The sequence below is a fragment of the Anser brachyrhynchus genome, assembly GCF_964034855.1.
Source record: "Anser brachyrhynchus genome assembly, chromosome: Z".
NCBI lineage: Eukaryota > Metazoa > Chordata > Aves > Anseriformes > Anatidae > Anser > Anser brachyrhynchus.
In genome coordinates, this window is record NC_137697.1 from 25,604,081 (window position 1) to 25,621,901 (window position 17,821).

Below are 17,821 nucleotides of genomic sequence, written 5' to 3' on the forward strand. Positions count from 1 at the left end.
CTAAGTTCAAAACTTTTCTAAGATAGTTTTCTAAGAATTTGTGCACTTACTAGAAATGCTTTTGAACATTTCTTGGAACAGCCCTGCCCTCCTCAGGGTCCTAGCTTGTAATCATCTTTCTTTTCTTACAGAGATGGTGGGTATAAATAACACAGATGCAGGACTCTGAATCTTGGGGGTTTTCATGATACCATATTGGTTCTCTATAAAAATAATTTTCACTTCATTAATCATTTAGGACTAACTGAACATAAGGTATCATTAGTAACTGTGGTATATGAAGGGCAGAAACAGGGGAAGACAATTCCCTGACTGCTTCACTAGATACAAAAATCAGGAATTTGGATCTTCTGAATTCTGATCAACTGCAGCCAAATAGAATTGTACTTATATTTTCCTCAGAAATGTTCAATAAGGGATTAAATGCCTGTTTTTGAGGATCCCCAGGTCTAAGTCTCAATGCTTTATTAATGCTGAACACCTCGCACACTAACGTCTCTCAAGATCCAAAAGCTAGTATTATTTCCCACATACTCTGTAGAGCCTGATTTGGTTAGAAGTTTGCAGAGGTCAGGTCCCGGTTAGGTCTTTGCACAAAATCAGAGTCTTCTCTTTTGATTAGCCTGCTTCAATGATAAAGCAGTGTCAGCAAGATGAAGACCCTACCTTTACTTTCTACCTTCCGACTACAAGTTATCAGACATTTGAAAAATGAAACAACTTTAGTAGGTTAGAAAAAGTTAATTCTTTTCAATAAAGATGTTTCACTTTCCAATAGCCTAATTCAACATTCAGTTTTATCTGGGACAGAAAGCAAAAAAGAGCCTTAGTTAGCCTTCATAATTAGTATCAGGAGAATTGCCAGTGAAAGAAGTCATTCATTTCTACCATTTCACATAAATATTTAATGTGAAATTCTGCATTAGAGAACTGAATCAAGCTAGAAGACAGAACCCCCCTTCCCAAATTCATTCATAAATTATTACACATACGAGAGCCATGATCTTTCTGACCTAGCTGATATTCAGTTACTCTGTGCAAAGCTGAATAGGGCCAATATTATAATTGTCTTCACTTAGTTCTTTCACCCAGCGTACTGGAAAAAATTGAAGCTAGGTGTCTTCTTTGATCTGCACTTTGTTACAAATGGTTGACTTTAGGAGAGTGCTTAGACATAAGAAGTCCAGTTTCCCTTTTTTCAAACCAAAGTTTTGTCCTCAGCTTTTCTGACATGCAGTGTTTTAAGCTGTGTCCTCAGTATATCTTATTAGCTGGCCAGGTGGTTCGTCAGTCAATGTAGCTCCCATTCTTAGTCAGCAACCTTTCTTTAGGATATCTAGCCTAGATATCTATCCTTTTACTCATCTAGCCTTCATAAACTAAAGAGCATTAGTTCTTCTCAGAAAGAGTGGTCAGGCATTGGAATGGGTTACCCAGGGAAGTGGTGGAATCACCATCCCTGGGGGTTTTTAAAAAAAGGCTGGACGTGGTGCTTAGGGACATGGTTTAGTGGGTGATAGTGGTGGTAGAGTGATGGTTGGACCAGATGATCTTGAAGATCTTTTCCAAACTTAATAATTCTATGATTCTATGAATTTTGTAAATATGGTCATAAATGCAGCATCATTTGAAAAATGAAGAACACATTGAAGTCAAATGATCAAATTGTAAATGAGACATTTGTAATCTGAAAATATGACTGGTTGGGGATTGATTTTTTTCTAGTCACCTGTATCATTAATGAATGAATATTTCTAATATACACCTCAAATCTGAAAACTCCAGTCCTCATTCCTGAATCTCATTTTAAGATTACAGTATGGCTGCATCTGCATGTCTTTACTGAAAGCCGGGTTACACTGTGTTGAAGTTAGCATCATATTCTATCATTTATGAATGCTTCAAAAATAATTGTCAACTGAAGGACTTCTGGGGGAGAAAAAGAATATGATTTTTCAACTCAGCTAGCAAACTATGGCTAGATTCCTATGACTGAGAAGTGTAAATAAATAAATAATAAACAAAAAGTAATCACCTAAACTAGTTATAGAATCACAGACTCATAGAATATCCCGAGCTGGAGGGGAACCATAAGGATCATCGAGTCCAACTCCTTATGTTTTATTTAGGAGGAAGTCTTTTACAATGTGCTCCTTTAACAAAACTTTATGCATGCATCTTAGCCTAAGTTTAGATATATCACCTGAATCGCCCCCATTGGAAACACACCATTTTTGCCTTTCAAGACACAGGCTTGAATCATGCACGCAATCACACATTTATTGAGTTTATCTTACTTCTGTTGAATGTCACATATCAGAACGATACACTTTGTAAACCTGTTTCTCAACTGAATTATGAAGTTTTGTGACTAATTCTATTTCCTGCTTCAGGACTGGGAAGGTGAGGCAACTCAGGTTATCAGGTTTTCTCAAGGATTTCGACAATGCTGCTCCGCTCAGGCCGCCAAAAGCCGTACGAAGTGCTTGCCTCTGGAAGGCAACTGGCTAAAGGCAAATCTCTGCAGTGCAATACAGCAGCAGCTTCTGAAAAGTCAGGTAACTCCTTCCTGTGACTGAAAAGTGTGGTTGTAATCTTGGGAAGGTAATGATGCCAACCCAAGGCAGAGTTCAACTAAATCAAGTATCTAGAACAGCTAATAGATAATAAGCTCAAAAACAAAAATACCTGAAGGAATTTAAAAAAAAAAAAAAAAAAAAGGAAAGAAAAAAAGCTGGCTTAAAACAACCAGCAAAAAATACTTCCCAAAGGAGCAATATTAAAATTTTCATATGACCAAATGCAGACTGGCAATTTCTAAACTACATGTATGCGTCCGTTGAAGACAGTGAATGTCATAGCAGGCCTACCAACCATTTTATTTTCTGTACTGTACTAGTTCTTATAATATACCATAATTGTTACAAGGTAAGTGTTGTGATATATCATAATGTTTTTGGTTTTGTTTTTAACTTTTTTCTCCATTACTTATGATAGTTGCTGTCCTGTTGCTTCTTAGAAAAACCCATCTTTTTTCTGGAGGTCTGATAGCCCAGGTTGCCAGACCTGTGCAGAGAAGGCCTTTGCCCATGAATGGGTCAATCATGTGCGTGCCAAAGGTCCAATACAGGATGTGTCAGACCTGCCAGTGCTGGAATGTGTGACTTGGGTCAGGGTGTGTCAAGGATGTTTCCTTTATCTTTTTTGTTCACTGAACTTGCAGAGTTTCTGCGCAGCTTAATCGGGGCAGAAAGTAAGCTTCCCCAAAACAGCTCTATTTTTCAAAATGTCTGCTGAAACAGATTTTTCAGAGGGTCTATATCAATATAAAAGGAGTAATAAAGTCTTTCAGTGAGGTCAAACATTTCCAGAGTATTATCTCATTGCTAGTGCATTTGAGTATCCTGTTGATTTGCTTGCCTAAGTTTTCTGGCCAAGAAAGGACTGTTTGTCTTACAGCACTTGTTTATCCTAGAGGTCTGTGTTGTTCCAGGAATGTCTTGAATTCTGTAATGAATTTGTAAGCAGAAAACACATTCCAGGAAAACAATGCTCAGTCTAGCATAATCCAAATTACGCTTTATAGTGATACTCTGGAGGTGTTGGACACCCAGTTGGCTCAACTTCCTTACTGACACCTTTTTCCTACAAATATCTGTTGTTTTTTTTTTTGTTGTTGTAGTTGGTGGTGGCTTTCTTGTTATTGTTGGCTTTTATTTTTTGAGGGGGGTTGTTGGTTTGTTTTTGTTGTTGTTGTTGTTTTCCAGCAAGAGATGCCAGGTATCGCCCAGAAGGCTGCTATTTTAGGTAAACAGATGGACCCTAAAACTCTTGTTTGTATGCAGATCCAATTTTCAAAGTGGAAATTTGGGAGACAGGCAGGTACTTACCTATGAAAGGAAGGAAATTAATCTAGAAACAGCATGCTGCAGAACTGTTTCTCCTATTTCAAAAACTTATAGCTTAACCATGTGCTCTTTGCTGCTCTCTCCATGTGCAGGCTTCTGTACAGAGCATTGCTCTGTTCTGCCCCTCTACACCAACCAATTGCTAACTCAGGTCCGCTCTTTTTTCTTTTTTTCTTTTTTTTTCTTTTTTTTGTTTGTCCAAATTCCTCCTTTCCCCATTAGTTCCTTCCAACACAGCTATCTGCAGGTTGTCCACAACCCCTATTTGTACCCCATCCTTCAGGCTTACACGCACCTCTTGAGCTGGAAGCCACTTTTACAAGATCAAGTTTTTGCACATGCTAACTCTGCAGAAGGCTCAGGATAAATCTCATCTTCTCACTGAGGTAACCTTCTAAGCAAAGAAATCTTTGCTTTCCTTCTTGACACCACCACCAAGCTTCCAAAACAGCAGCTTAAGCCCACTGTATAATTTCTATTATACGTTGCTTATACCGTTCTAAGGTAAATCTACTTTCTGTAAAATATACAGTAATTATCAAGCAAAGATTGATATAAAAATACACTTGATTTATTTTTATTATGAAATTTTACCATTTTTCTGTTGCCAGTAAAATTGCCAGTGTTTAGACTGCGAAAAACAGTGAAGTGCTATTTACTGACTGAAGATTCAAAAACAGTGCATTTTGACTTAGATGAAGATGGTCATCATGAAATATCAACCAAAGATTCACAGTCCCATGAAGGTAGTGTACTTTTTATACCAAGCCACACCAAATGCATGTATAGTACTATACAACATGTTGAATGTACTATTGTTTTCCGTCCATCAGCAAGTAGAGACAACACTTTATTGCATATTTCTCAATATATTGACAGTGATATAAGAAGACTTGTATTCTGCTTTACAGTAGGTACATACTATACTTAAACAAAAATAAGATTATTTTGTTCACTCCAATTTGAGTTAATGGGAAGTCTAGATATTTGCCTGTTATTAGAGGGAAAGAATCATAGAATGGCTTGGGCAAGAAGGCACCTTCAGGATCATCTAGTTCCAATCCCATTGCCATGGTAGGGATGCTGCCCACTAGATCAGGTTGCCCAGGTCCTCATCCAACTTGGTCTTGAACACAGCTTCTCTGGGCAGCCTGCTCCAGTCCCTCACTACCCTCTGAATAAAGAATTTTTTCCTAATATCTACACTCTTTTAGTTTAAAACCATTCCCCCTTGTCCTTTCACTATATGACCATGTAAAAAGTCACTCTCCATCTTTTCTTAAGCCCCCTTTAGGTACTGGAAGGCTGCAATGAGGTCTCCCTGGAGACTTCTCTTCTCCAGCCTGAACATCCCCAGCTCTTTCAGCCTCTCTTTGTTAGGAGAGGTGCTCCAGCCCCTTGATCATCTTCATGGCCCTACTATAACAGCCCCCCATCCTTCTTGTGTTGGGGGCCCCAGACCTGGACACAGCACTCCAGGTGAAGTCTCACAAGGGCAGAGCAGAGGGGCACAATCCCCTCCCTCCACCTGCTGGCCACCCCTCTGTTGATGCAGCCTAGGATGCAGTTGGCCTTCTGGGCTGCAAGCACACACTGCTGGTTTATGTTGAGCTTTTCGTCCACCAGATCCCCCAAGTCCTTTTCTGCAGGGCTGCTCTCAATGAGTTCTTCTCCCAGTCCGGACTTATGTCTGGTGTTGCCCCAACCCAGGTGCAGCACCTTGTGAAGATAACCATCAGAGACAAGGAAAAATGAAGAAAAATAGATAAAATTTAGGAATTTGTAGAATTATTCTATTTTTTCATGTAACTCTTCTCTTATTTCAAGTGGGGCTTCTCTAATTGACTTCCCAAATGTTATCACAACTAGCATAAAAGAAATAGTCATTAGAGGGTATTTTTTTGGTGAATAAGAGGCAAATAACAATTGCAGTTATCCTAGGGCTATATATTTTCCAAAGACATGATAGAAGGGAGAAAAACAAACAGATAAAATACTTCTAACCAAAATACTGGAAAAAGAAGAAATTTGTAGGATAACTATTAAATTACTGAAGCTTTCTTACAGAAACTCATTTTTTTACAGGAGTTAGAAGTTTAATATGTATGCTTCAGACATAGAAAGGCTTGGTTGATATATTTGTAAACTAGATTAATATAATTTTTATTCTATTAAATTGTGAATAATGACAGCTACACTGATAACTAAGATATTTAAGTGATATCTTTTGAAGTGACTCTTACACGTATAATAACTTCATTGAGTTTTAAGTAACCCAGACAATTAGTGCTTCTAATTTGTGAACAGAAGCAAAATCTCTATTGGTTTTGCTTAGAAGAAGCAATTTGTAAGTAGGTTCATAGATATCAATAGATTCTGATATAGAAGATACTGCTGTTCCTAGAGAGAGAAAAAAAAAAAAAAAAAGGAAATGCTATGTCATAAACACAAGTACCACACACAAACATACATTCATGATGATGCAGTTAAGATGGCATCCTGTTAGGAGCCAGCTTTAGTCTGCATGTTTGTGGCTTTGAGCTGAAGTGAGTAATGCTTTCAACAGAGCTGACTACTTAATTCAGGTTGATGTGAGAAAAGCCAGAACATCCATGCTGTGGCTACCTGTTACTTTCCAGTCTGATTTATTTTGTGTCAGGGTCCTCACATTTGTTACCAAACAATTCTGGGGCTTCTCTTTGATAGCATTTAATATCTTATGTTTCCTTACTCATCTCTATTTTGGCAGGTGAATTCTCTTTTGTAAAAGATAATTAATCAAACAATACATTTATTAGACTAAGAATTCAGACCTCAGGGTATATATATACAAGTTTAACTGTACAGTCTTAGTAGGATCACATGAATTCAGAGACCTGCAAAAAAATGAAGTCTGATGCCAGTTGCTATTACACACTCTTTATCAGATGATACTTTAAAGCAATTCGTTAAATTGTTAGTGAAGTTTTTTTAATTTGAAGAATGTTACTGTCTAATTCCAAATCTTTGTTAAATGTCTTCTGTTTTAGATATCGCGTGGTTAAGTATGTTCACAAGCAATGAACCAGCAGTTAGTGGTAAGACTTGCATGACTCATGTGGGAGCAAAATATATCATTCTCTTTGTTAGTGTCTGGTTTTGAAGGGGTCTTTGAAGGTAGGAAAAGAAGTTAGTAATGTTTCATATACATCATATTAGAAGTGATATCTAACACCAAATTTTCATTTAGATCAGGTTGCTAGACAATGGACAATTTAGACAGGCTGCTAAGAATGAAAGATCTGTGAATTCCTGTGTTCCACAGGAGGAGATTTTAAAAGCCACAAAACATGCCTTAGCAAGTTACGAGTAAGGTCTTGGACTGAAGACAAATGTACATGAGGAAGTAGAGTTTATATAAGCTGGAACCAATATTTTTTGAAGAAAAGCATATGTGTTATATTGCTGGCATTTGGCTCTTAGTTAGAAAAGACCTATTTTAACAGGAGAGAGAAAATAAAAAGAAAGGATGTGAAGAAAGAGGAGACGCTTTTTTGGAACTTTCATATTGTAAGCATAAGAAATGAGTGGGAACAAAGATATGTTGGTCTAAGATATTCCAGTAAAAAACAAATCTAGTCCAATTTCAACCAGAAAGGGCTGCTGCAAGGTCCAGGATTGTACCTTGAACAATAGTCAAATGGGGGTTTATAGAGAAGAGTATAAAATCTTGATCATTCAATATTTACCTCAATCCCAACACTTTGCATTTCAGGGACACCCCAAACAAGAAGTGGCATCTTGTATTTCATTAATGTCAAAGCATTTCATTTGCATGAATGTCTAAAAAGGCCCCTGAAACTCTGGTTTTAGAAGCCAAGAGGTCAGGTAATTCATCCAAAGGCTATCAAAGAGTAGAAGCAACATTTATGAAAACATGGAAAGGTTCCTTACTTTCCTTACCAGCAATTGCATGCCTGACAGATCATTTGCCACATTTTTCAGAGGTGATTTGGAAAGTTTGAGTCCCCTAAGTCAGCACAGTGTTATGACTTAGATATGAAATATCTCTTGCCACTAATGTGCCGCTTACATGCTACAGCTGAAGCTGGACAATTGCAGCTGAGACAATACGAACTGATAACACAAGTAAAATGAAGGCTTGTAAACCTCCTGCATTCTACCACATTTATCTGATGCATTAAAAAATATGTAAACAGTAAAGCACACTATGCTGGATTTTAATATGGATTTTTATGCTGTTTTCTTGCTGTAGCTGGCTCAGACAAATTTTTTTTGAAAAATTTCCACAGAAGCACTATAGATAGGATAAGTTAGGGTAACTAAAATAAGGGACAGGATCAAGGGACCCGAAAACAGCCAGATGGAATGAGTAAGTTCTGCTTATTCATAACGTACTTCAAAGGCTGAAAGATACCCTTGGTAATAAGAAAAAAAAAGTATCTTCAACTGCAACTTTCAATGAACAATTACCTAACCTCTGTTAAATTTGTCTTCAGTTGTTGCAATGGTGGGCATATAGATGAACTGCTACTTTTTTGTTTGTTTGTTTGTCTTAATCTGTACCCTTGAAATACTTTCAAGAGCACAGCTGATATTGTTTGAAATAAATCTGCAAGGCGGTCAGATATGGCATCACTAGATAGTTATTAATACCAATGGCTCTTCTAGGTGATGCTCTTGTATACCATGCTAATTGACAAGAGGTACCTTTAATTATTTTTTGCTTACATGGGTCTGAGGCTTCAAAGTACCAAAAACTGATGATTATTTTCAGTTTATCAGGCTGAGCATTATACTGTGTTATATACTGTTATTTCCTGTAGATGAAAAAACAATATTATTTCCAATGGGACTAAATCCATTGCACCCATTGACAGCGGAAAGATTTACAAAGCACACAGGAGATAAAATAGAAAAAATCCTGTATTTCCTGTATTATATTAACATGTGCGTTACATGTATGTCTAAGTACTAATACATATGTGTTCATCATTCATATTATATATATTCATGTATATCTGATATTCCATATATAATCAGAAATATACATAGAAAAATATAGGTTGGTATATTTTGTTAGTAACTTAAATCATCAAAAAGCCATAGATTTTAAATAGTTTGCAGAAGAGATCTGTATCAAGTGAGTATATTTGCTTCTATTCCTATGCCTGTCAATGTAAAGTGAATCTGAATATTGTCTATTTACAAAATACTTTTAGCTGTGCTTCATTTTACAAAGTGATACAAATTTTATTACAATGTTCTCCTCTAGCAAAAACATGCTCTAAAAATGTGGTGGTCCTCACACAGAGATCAAAGCATAACGAATTTGTCCTGTTGTGCAAGGGTAAAAAGCAGCTCTGTCTGAAGGTAAGAATTAGTTTTTTAATTTGTAACTTGTGGGTGCTCTTTCCCACTAGAGAACAATTCCCGACAGCCCTTTTCAAATGCATTTTTCATCACGTATCACATTTCACATTTCACAAATTCTGACTGCCTCCCTCTATGATGTCCACGGAAAAACTTAAAATAAGCTATTGCAAAAATTGGATTACATAGCTGACTTCTGCCATGGAAAGAAATGAGTTTAAGAGGGGAATTATTTACTCTTCCTCAATCTGAGTTACAAGATAATGAAAGAATATTTGTGATGAAAAGAAGTTACAGCTGAATGTACTAACCTGCTCTGAATATTTGCATCTGTTGTCAGAACATTCTCATTTTCTACATTCTTGCAAAGGTTTGTTTATAGTGGAAAGAGCAGGCAAGGGTAGATTTTCGTACAGTGCCCCCCCCCCCCTTTTTTTTTCTAAATTGGTTGGAAACAGAAGTGCTAAGGTACTAACAGGCCAATTTCCTGTTCTTACCCCTGCCATCAAAGCATCAAAGTGGTTCCAAAGAGTGTTTATCAATATGGTGATAGGCATTTTATATATATGTAAAATATATAACTTTTTATATATATATATAAACATTTTTACTACTATCTGTCTGAGGAAGAACTTTATGTCGGAATTCACCCTCTAAAATAGGGCAAAGGTCCAAGCTGCTCTGTTTCAACAAGTCATATCGAGATTAAGAATGACTTTATCTAATCTTGGCCTTGCATCACTAAATGTTTCCTCGGATTAAGTCTTTCATATTTTTCATTTATTTTTCTTTTCAGGACTTTCCAGAGTCAGTTTCCTGAAATTATCTGGGGAAATGTGTGCTGTAAGATATATTATGTTTACAGTACATTATCTCACTGGAGTTTTCATTACTGCCCTTAGAAGAACAACTATTTTTAAAGATTTTATATGATTCAGAGGTTATTTTTTCATAAATTGTTTGAAAGGTGTTCCACCAAATCAGAGAAAGAACAGAGTGTTGAGCCCTAATAGATTTTACTTCCCAATCACTTATTTTGAAAGTGCTGGATTATACAAGGTTATTTTTCTTGGCATGTTTAAAACCAATTTTTCTGAAAATGAGGTGACACATATTTACTGTGTCCAAAATACATAAAAAATCTGGAAAGATCACTGACCACAGAACATAACAATTTAGACGTCTCAGATAACACAAATTTAATCATTAGTGGGCTTTGTAAACAAAGGAAGTTTTCTTTGGAATTAGTACTACATTTGGTGGATTAAAAGTGCAAAATGTGAAGACAAAATAACCAATCTGTGTGGTTGTAAACACAGGTCTTAAAAGGATGTTGTTCAGAGCCAGATTATCCTTCAATGAGAAGACGCAACAGGAAAACATGCAAGCACGAAGATCCTGACTTCAAACAGGTATACAATCATGATCAACCAAATAGGAACGTATTTACGAGGGAGAGTAGATACAAACATTGCGGTACAAAAAGTGCAACTAGATGTGGTTCTGCTGTTAGTTGTTAAATGATGAGTTGTTTACATTCTTATTTTTAGTATGTTTCTCAGAAAAGGAAAAATAAGAAAAACCTTTCCTTGCTTTTGACTTGACTTGTGTACACCAGTACATCCTGCAGTCTACAGGCAAAATACCTGAGGTTACATTACAACATGAAAGACAGAGATATGTTTCCAGCATTATTGTGCTTCTGTAAAATGCAGGGAGATCCGAAGTAGTTTTTATCTGGTACAACTCCTTAGACAAGATCTAGAAAATTTTTATGAGTATATTAGCAGATCCAGAGCCAAATTACAAGAATAATGATGTTTTTAAAGAATAGTGAATCCATCAGTCAAAAACTTACTATATTAATAAAACCACAAAGTATAGAGTACTAAACATTTAATATAAATTAGAATTTAAAAGTAAGTAGTCCCAGAAGTACTTTCAGAATGAATTCTGTATCAGCAAACCAATATAATTCTGGAGAAATGTATTGTGTGTTGAATACAGGTAGCCAGGTTGATTCTTCACACATTTTGGTGACCAAAGTTTGATTTTGTTAGCTCTTCTCTAAATGACAAAACATTGTGAGCACAGGAAGGAAATTACTTTAATTGTTATATGGTATGTATTAAACAGATACTGTAACCCACAGAAAATAAAGAACTGAGAAAATGTTGAGAAAATCATTTTTGTTAGGGTTATGTTCCAGCCAACATACTATTCAAGACTGATTAAAAAGACAGTATTTCCTATTTCAGGAAGTACATTTAAAACTATCTGGGATCAGATGGCTTTCACAACTTCATAATATCAGATCTGAAACATTAAAAACCTAAAATTCAGAGCCTCATACTTCTATCATTTCTAACATTTCTCCTAAGTCAGAAAGGAATTCTGGTAATTTGAAATTATAGTGATGTTCTTGCTCGAAGTCATTCTGTAATGTTTTTTCAAAGGTATGAGCTACACATCTGTTATTTATTTATTTATTTATTGTATAATTTATTAACCAGTCTCTAGCATTATGAACCTGGAAAATCCAGCTGGGTCCTTCAGTTTATGTTCCTGCTGAGGTACCTTTCAGAAATTTCTTTGGCTCTACCTAGAAGCAGAAAGCAATGAGGCTTAGAAAATTTAGGACAACTTCTAGCCCCTCTCCTTATATGATAAAAATATCAGAGTCATTTTTCATTCTTCTAAAATTTTTATCATAAGCTTTTTATAAGAAATATGCCTTTTTTTTTTTCTATAGAGCTGTTCATAGGAAAAGGATCAGTCTTGATAGATCCCAGTTTTGGGGGATAGTTAGAAACAAACAAAAAAAAAAGTAGCTGTTGCCTGTCAAGACCTGGTCATCACTGTGGGTTTTTAAACAGATCGTTAAAATTAAAAATTAATTCTGAGAACCTATTTGCTACAAACCTAACAAGGAAACTAGTGAACTACTCACCATAGTTTCTTGCTGACGCCTTTAAGTAGAAAATAATACATTACTCATTTCAGTGAGGAGAAATCAGTAGCCTGCACTTGCGTCACATCCGATTAGACAAAGAGGCAAAACCATAGTCAAGCCTGAATTGTGAGATTCTTATAAACCTTCTAGAAAGAATGCAGTGAACAAGAAATAATTTCTGGTGTGATTAATTAAGCCTCTATTGTCCACAGGACAAAGAAGTGTGGGAGGGGTTGACTGAGGTGGGGAAGTACTTCTCATGGGCAATCACAAAACTATGTGGTGTTGCAGTGTGATATTTTGTCTGCTAGCTTTTAACAATAAGTCTCAAAAGGTGGAATTTTTGTTTAGTTTTGGAAGACTGCTGGTAGAATTACCAGAAACATGAGAATCTGTGGTGCCTGCTGTTACAGCATCAGAAAGAGTTGCATACAGTGTTGTCAATTTCCATTTCTGTAACCAAAGCTTACGGAGACACAGCTCACAATCAACATTTACTAAAAGATCCTTTATTAATTAGGCTATTATTAACGCAATAAAATAGTAACGGCTTGTAACGGCAAATAATGGTTTATAGTAACAGCTTATAATGATAGGGAACTGAATCGGGAGGGTAACAGTTCACAACCAATAATTATTAAAACACTGTGCTGGTAATAGCAGAAAACTGTTCGCACAGCACATGCCCACACAGTACGCCACGCGGTGGTTACCCAGCCCCAGCGGCTCACTGCAGAGCAGAGGGTCCTCCCCTGCTTCGGAGGGTCCCCAAAGATGGATCTTAAAAGAAGGTGTACTGTGGACTTGAGATGTACAGAAAATTGTATGTAACAGGCCTTTTTTTTTTTTTTTTTTTTTAAGAGTACTCAGTACTGCAATATTCTGATTTCACTCCAACATAGGCAACAGAAACTGTGACTTCGTATTTTGTTGCTAGTGGCAGCTGACCTGGAAGGTCTGAGAGAAGAAAATAGCCAGATGAAAATCCTAAATTATCCCAGTAGCAGGTACATTACAGAGCAAAACCGTACTGGTCTTTTTGGAAAGCAAGAGAATACAGCTATGGGTCTGGAAGCAGTCAGTCCTCTGAGGAAGGCAGGTATTATTTTGTTTACAGTCCCCATAGAATCTGTCCCAAAATGATTAGGTCTTCCTAAAAATTTATCATAGAAAATGGAAAATATAGTCAAAATATACAAGGCTAGCAATATCCCTGAATTTTTCTAACATATGAATGTTTCTAACATAACTTAGAGGCTTTAAAAAATAACATATGTTCTTTACTTTGTGTATTTTCATAGCTGAGCGAAGATAATCACTTTTTCATCATGCATTGTGAAGGAGAGTCAGTGAAATTCCAGTGCTATGAAGACACAAATTACTTTCTGCATGTGAATGATGACTCACTTGATATACGCAAGCCAGATCACAAAGACCCCAATGGAGAGAAAAATTTTTTCTTCAGGGTGTCATACTTATAGAGAAAATATTTCTTCTACCCTTCAGTGGTCTAAGTGTCCGTACAGCTCCTACAATAATTTAACAGGAAAGAAGAAAGGTTGAGACAAACTAATTTCCATTTTGCCTTATTTTTCACTTTTTTTGGGGGGGAGGAGGGGGTAATTTCTTGAATCACCCTTCTGCATGAGTAATATCCCATATTTCTGTACTTATAATAGGAAGAGAGAATGGCAAAGTCTGAAAAATATACTAAATAATTAGTCTCTTCATATCTTACCTGCATAGTTATAGTTTTAGGGAGCTGAATTCTCCCTGAACGGGAAAAACACACAGGGCGTATCTCAAAGACAGGAGAAAAAGGAATCATGCACAGTCATGGAATACAAAGCGCACAGGCATGGAATATAAAGAGCAGCTAGTTTTCTATATTGTAAAAGTTTTACTTTTTAAAAACATATGTCTTTTATGAGCTTGCCTGAACTTGAAAAGAAAACACTTGGAAGTCATTAAATGCATACATACATGTACTGACTGACTGACTGTGGGAAGGCAGTGAGGAAGGCATCTCTCACCTAAAGGAGAGCAAAGGAGGAGGTTACGGTTTGGCAGGCGACGTGTCTGCCTCTGCAGGTCGCAGTAAGCCCATACTCCACCCTGCAATTTCAGCATCTGTGCAGCAGAGCAGCTCCCTGAGAGCACGGAGCATCGGAGTCACGGTGGACTGGTGAAACTGACTGGGCAAAACAGATGCCTGTGGACACAGGCAAAGAGTTATTCTGGCTGACATACTGAGTCCTAGGGGGAAATGCCGTCAAGTTTTCAGCTGCAAAGCAGAGGCATAACAACATCTGGAAAGTAATTCAGTGTTCCAAGTGACTTAAAGAAATAATAATAATAATAATAATAAACCTCTGGGTGCTTACATCAGGGACACTGAAGGAGCAGTAAAGGGCTCTGTCAGTGTGAAAGGAAAGATGTTGACCCTTAAAGTTCATACACTGTACTCTGCAAGGCACAAAACATTTGAAGTACAAGAGGAAATAAAGCCAAAACTATGCACAGGATTACTAGGTGTTTAAAATGTGGTATTCCACTGCTGTACATGTAGTCACACTGTGATTTGGTGGCATTTTTCTTTGATGCACTGCATCTGTGATGGATGCATACTGTGAATGTATGTGTACGAATGATAGGCACTACGCACCTATGCCAAGAAGTTGCAGTGGAACAGTGTACAATCTACACAATACTACACTTGCAGGAATTGTTATGTGTAACTATAATAGACGATAAATGTCTGAAATAGGAATCCTAATGTCAGTCAATCATACCAATGCACATTACAGCAAGGCAATTTCTTTTTTTTTTTTTTTTTTGTCAATAGCAGTGCAGAATTTCAGTGCTGGACTCATATACTCATAGTGAAATAGTGAAAATCCTTTTGCTGCTTCCAGTGCTGATGGGACAAAAGAGAGCTTTTGAATATTCCTTAAATAATACTTATTTTTATGGATCTGTTAAGTGTTCACTGAAGTGGGTGGGAAAAAACAACAATGACAAAAAAAAAAAAAAACCTACCCAGATATCGACTGCCAGGTATTGACTGCAGCATACATTACACTAGAACTAAGCTATTTTAGAATGATCTATTACTTTATATAAGAATAAATTGAACTGTCTATCAGGTACAATAATTTCACTAGCTGAGATACTAACACTTGGAAATTAGTAAATGGATGATTGTGATTACTCAATTGCAGAACATGACCTCCAGATGTTATGCTGATTAAACTACTACAACTCATCATAAAACGTGTACAAAGCATACTGAGCAAATACGTTATCATTGCTGACGTCAGCAAAAAAGTAAGTGTGATCTCAGTGAACAATGAATCTATTTTGTAGTTAACTGAAATTATGGTTACATGCAGATTGTTGTACTTTACCATCTACCTTAAAAGTAGGAACTTTTTAACACTCTGAAGCCCTTGTGGAAAGTAGCAGTGGTAGTTTTGTAAAGTTTTAGATTTGAGATAAGTGGTAAAAAGGTCATTTGATTTTTTTTTTCCAGAAAACAGTAAATTCAGACAGCTCTGTAACTATAAAAGCATATAGAAAATCAGATTGACAGGTTATGGATACTAATCTTTTCTGGACTCCTATTTTGCACATACAAAAATCTGTAAACTGACATTTTCAAATTCCCACTAATCTGAATGAGTGGCAGATAAGCTTTTATTTTGTGAAGTGGAAAGCATATATGAGATTTATTTAAAAAGAAATAGGAAACGAAAGCCAGTGAGTTTTTTGAAATATAGCCGCTTAACACTTTATAGTATGAAAAACATTTATACAAGGTGTCTAACAGTTGAATATGAAATATAATTTTGTAGTTTATTTTCAAAACAGTACTGATATTCTTAAATTTTACTTTGAAGATATGATAAATATTACAGTGTTAACAGAAATATATGTATATTTTTTTTTCTTCTCTTCTAAAGCTGTTCTCTAAATAAAATACTGCATTCTATTTGATGGGGAACAATTTAATGCAAGTGTTCTTCATATGTAGTCTCATGGACCTCTATTATTTTGACCATATTTGCGAATTGTTAGAATAAAACTTGTAAAAGAACATCACTAACAATAAAGAAAGTGATTCTTATGCTATTTAATCTGAGAAAATCTAACCAAATAATGTATGCAAAAGAAGTGACCACATCTTCCTGGGATCTATTTGCTAGTTTTTTCCAAAGAGCAGAGTTCTGTCATCCTTGGAGAAAGGAATGGTCATTTACAATGAAAAAACACTGAAGACTGGTAAAAGAGTCACTGCATTGAAGTGTCTGTTTAGGAACAATTGTTGTATATTCTAGCAGGAGATTGATACCCAACCTTGCTAGACATGAAGTGTGTGCCCGTCTAATGCTGTTACATACCAACTTATGGGTAACCAAAAGAACTAGAAATCAAAATTAGAAATTGTTAGTCTAATGAACGCTTTTAGAGATTAAACAAAATATAACAACCTAGCTTGAATGCAGCTACTATAGTGCTAAAACTTGTAATTCATTACCCATTTTATATTAAATGAAATCTATTAAATACTACGTTTCTATTAATTCTACTCTTTCTATTTAGTGATACAATAAACCAATAGACAAAGACTCTCTCATAGCTCTTCTCTGGTGTAAAGTTCGTACCCCTCCAGTCATTCCCTGTCTGAAGTCACCCTTTTTCTTAGATAAAATGATTTCATGACATTACCATTACAATGAGTATATTAGTATATATAACACAGATTTCTCTACTTATTGTGACAAAACACTATTCTATCTTCCACATTGTTTTTAGATACATGTGGCATGTATTTTGAACTATGTCTGTATTAATAGAGATTTTTTTAAATGTCAACTTGGTTTTGTGTCTATTTGTCCATAATTTGTCTTCCCGAAGAAATCATAGGCAGGCCAAATTCCTGTCTTTTAAACGATGATCCTCATATTCCTTCGTTTGGGAACACCTGCAGATGAGCAGATTCTCTATTAGCTCATTTCTTCATTGTTTTCTGCCAAATTTCCTGTGCTAAAGACAGCAGCTGTTAACGTACCGACAGGCCGTTCGCTGTAATTCATTATCCTCCAGCACCATCTAGTGGACTTCGGGCGAGCAGACGTGCACTTGTAGTCAAGCAGGTCAAGGGAAGGAATTTTTCCTCCCTATTTTGCATTTGCAAGGCCACATCTGGCCACTCCGTTCAGTTTTGGGCTTCCCAGTACAAACTGGAGTAAAGAGAAGGGAGAGGCACTGTATGCCTAGGGCGAGAGAGCATTTAAGGAGGAGAGGCTTGGATATGAGAAGGTTAAGTCTGCACCTGGCTGAACAGGATACAAGAGAATGTGGAACCGAAATTTCCATTGAGGTGTGCAGAAAAAGGACAATAAGCAGGAATCAGAAGTTGTAGCAAAGGAAATTTTGTCTGTCTGCAATAAAAAAATCACAAGAATATGTAGGAATTGGAACAAGATTTGTGATTATACAATGCCCATCTTTAGATTTTGTCAATATACTTTTAGATATAAGGAAGAAAGACATCCACTTTAAGAAAGAAGGAGAAAGGGACAAT

General features: G+C 36.3%; 1 protein-coding gene across 1 annotated transcript; it reads left to right on the forward strand.

Moving 5' to 3' along the window:
- Positions 1 to 653: 653 nt before the first annotated feature.
- Positions 654 to 17,109, forward strand: LOC308185181 (uncharacterized protein; the record flags this gene model as incomplete). Its single annotated transcript, XM_080572971.1, has 8 exons — positions 654 to 725; positions 2,394 to 2,558; positions 3,768 to 3,882; positions 4,520 to 4,654; positions 6,938 to 6,985; positions 9,184 to 9,281; positions 10,601 to 10,693; positions 13,536 to 17,109. The coding sequence occupies 8 exons, from the start codon at positions 654 to 656 to the stop codon at positions 13,713 to 13,715; spliced, it is 906 nt and encodes a 301-aa protein (XP_080429097.1). The 3' UTR covers positions 13,716 to 17,109.
- Positions 17,110 to 17,821: the final 712 nt, after the last annotated feature.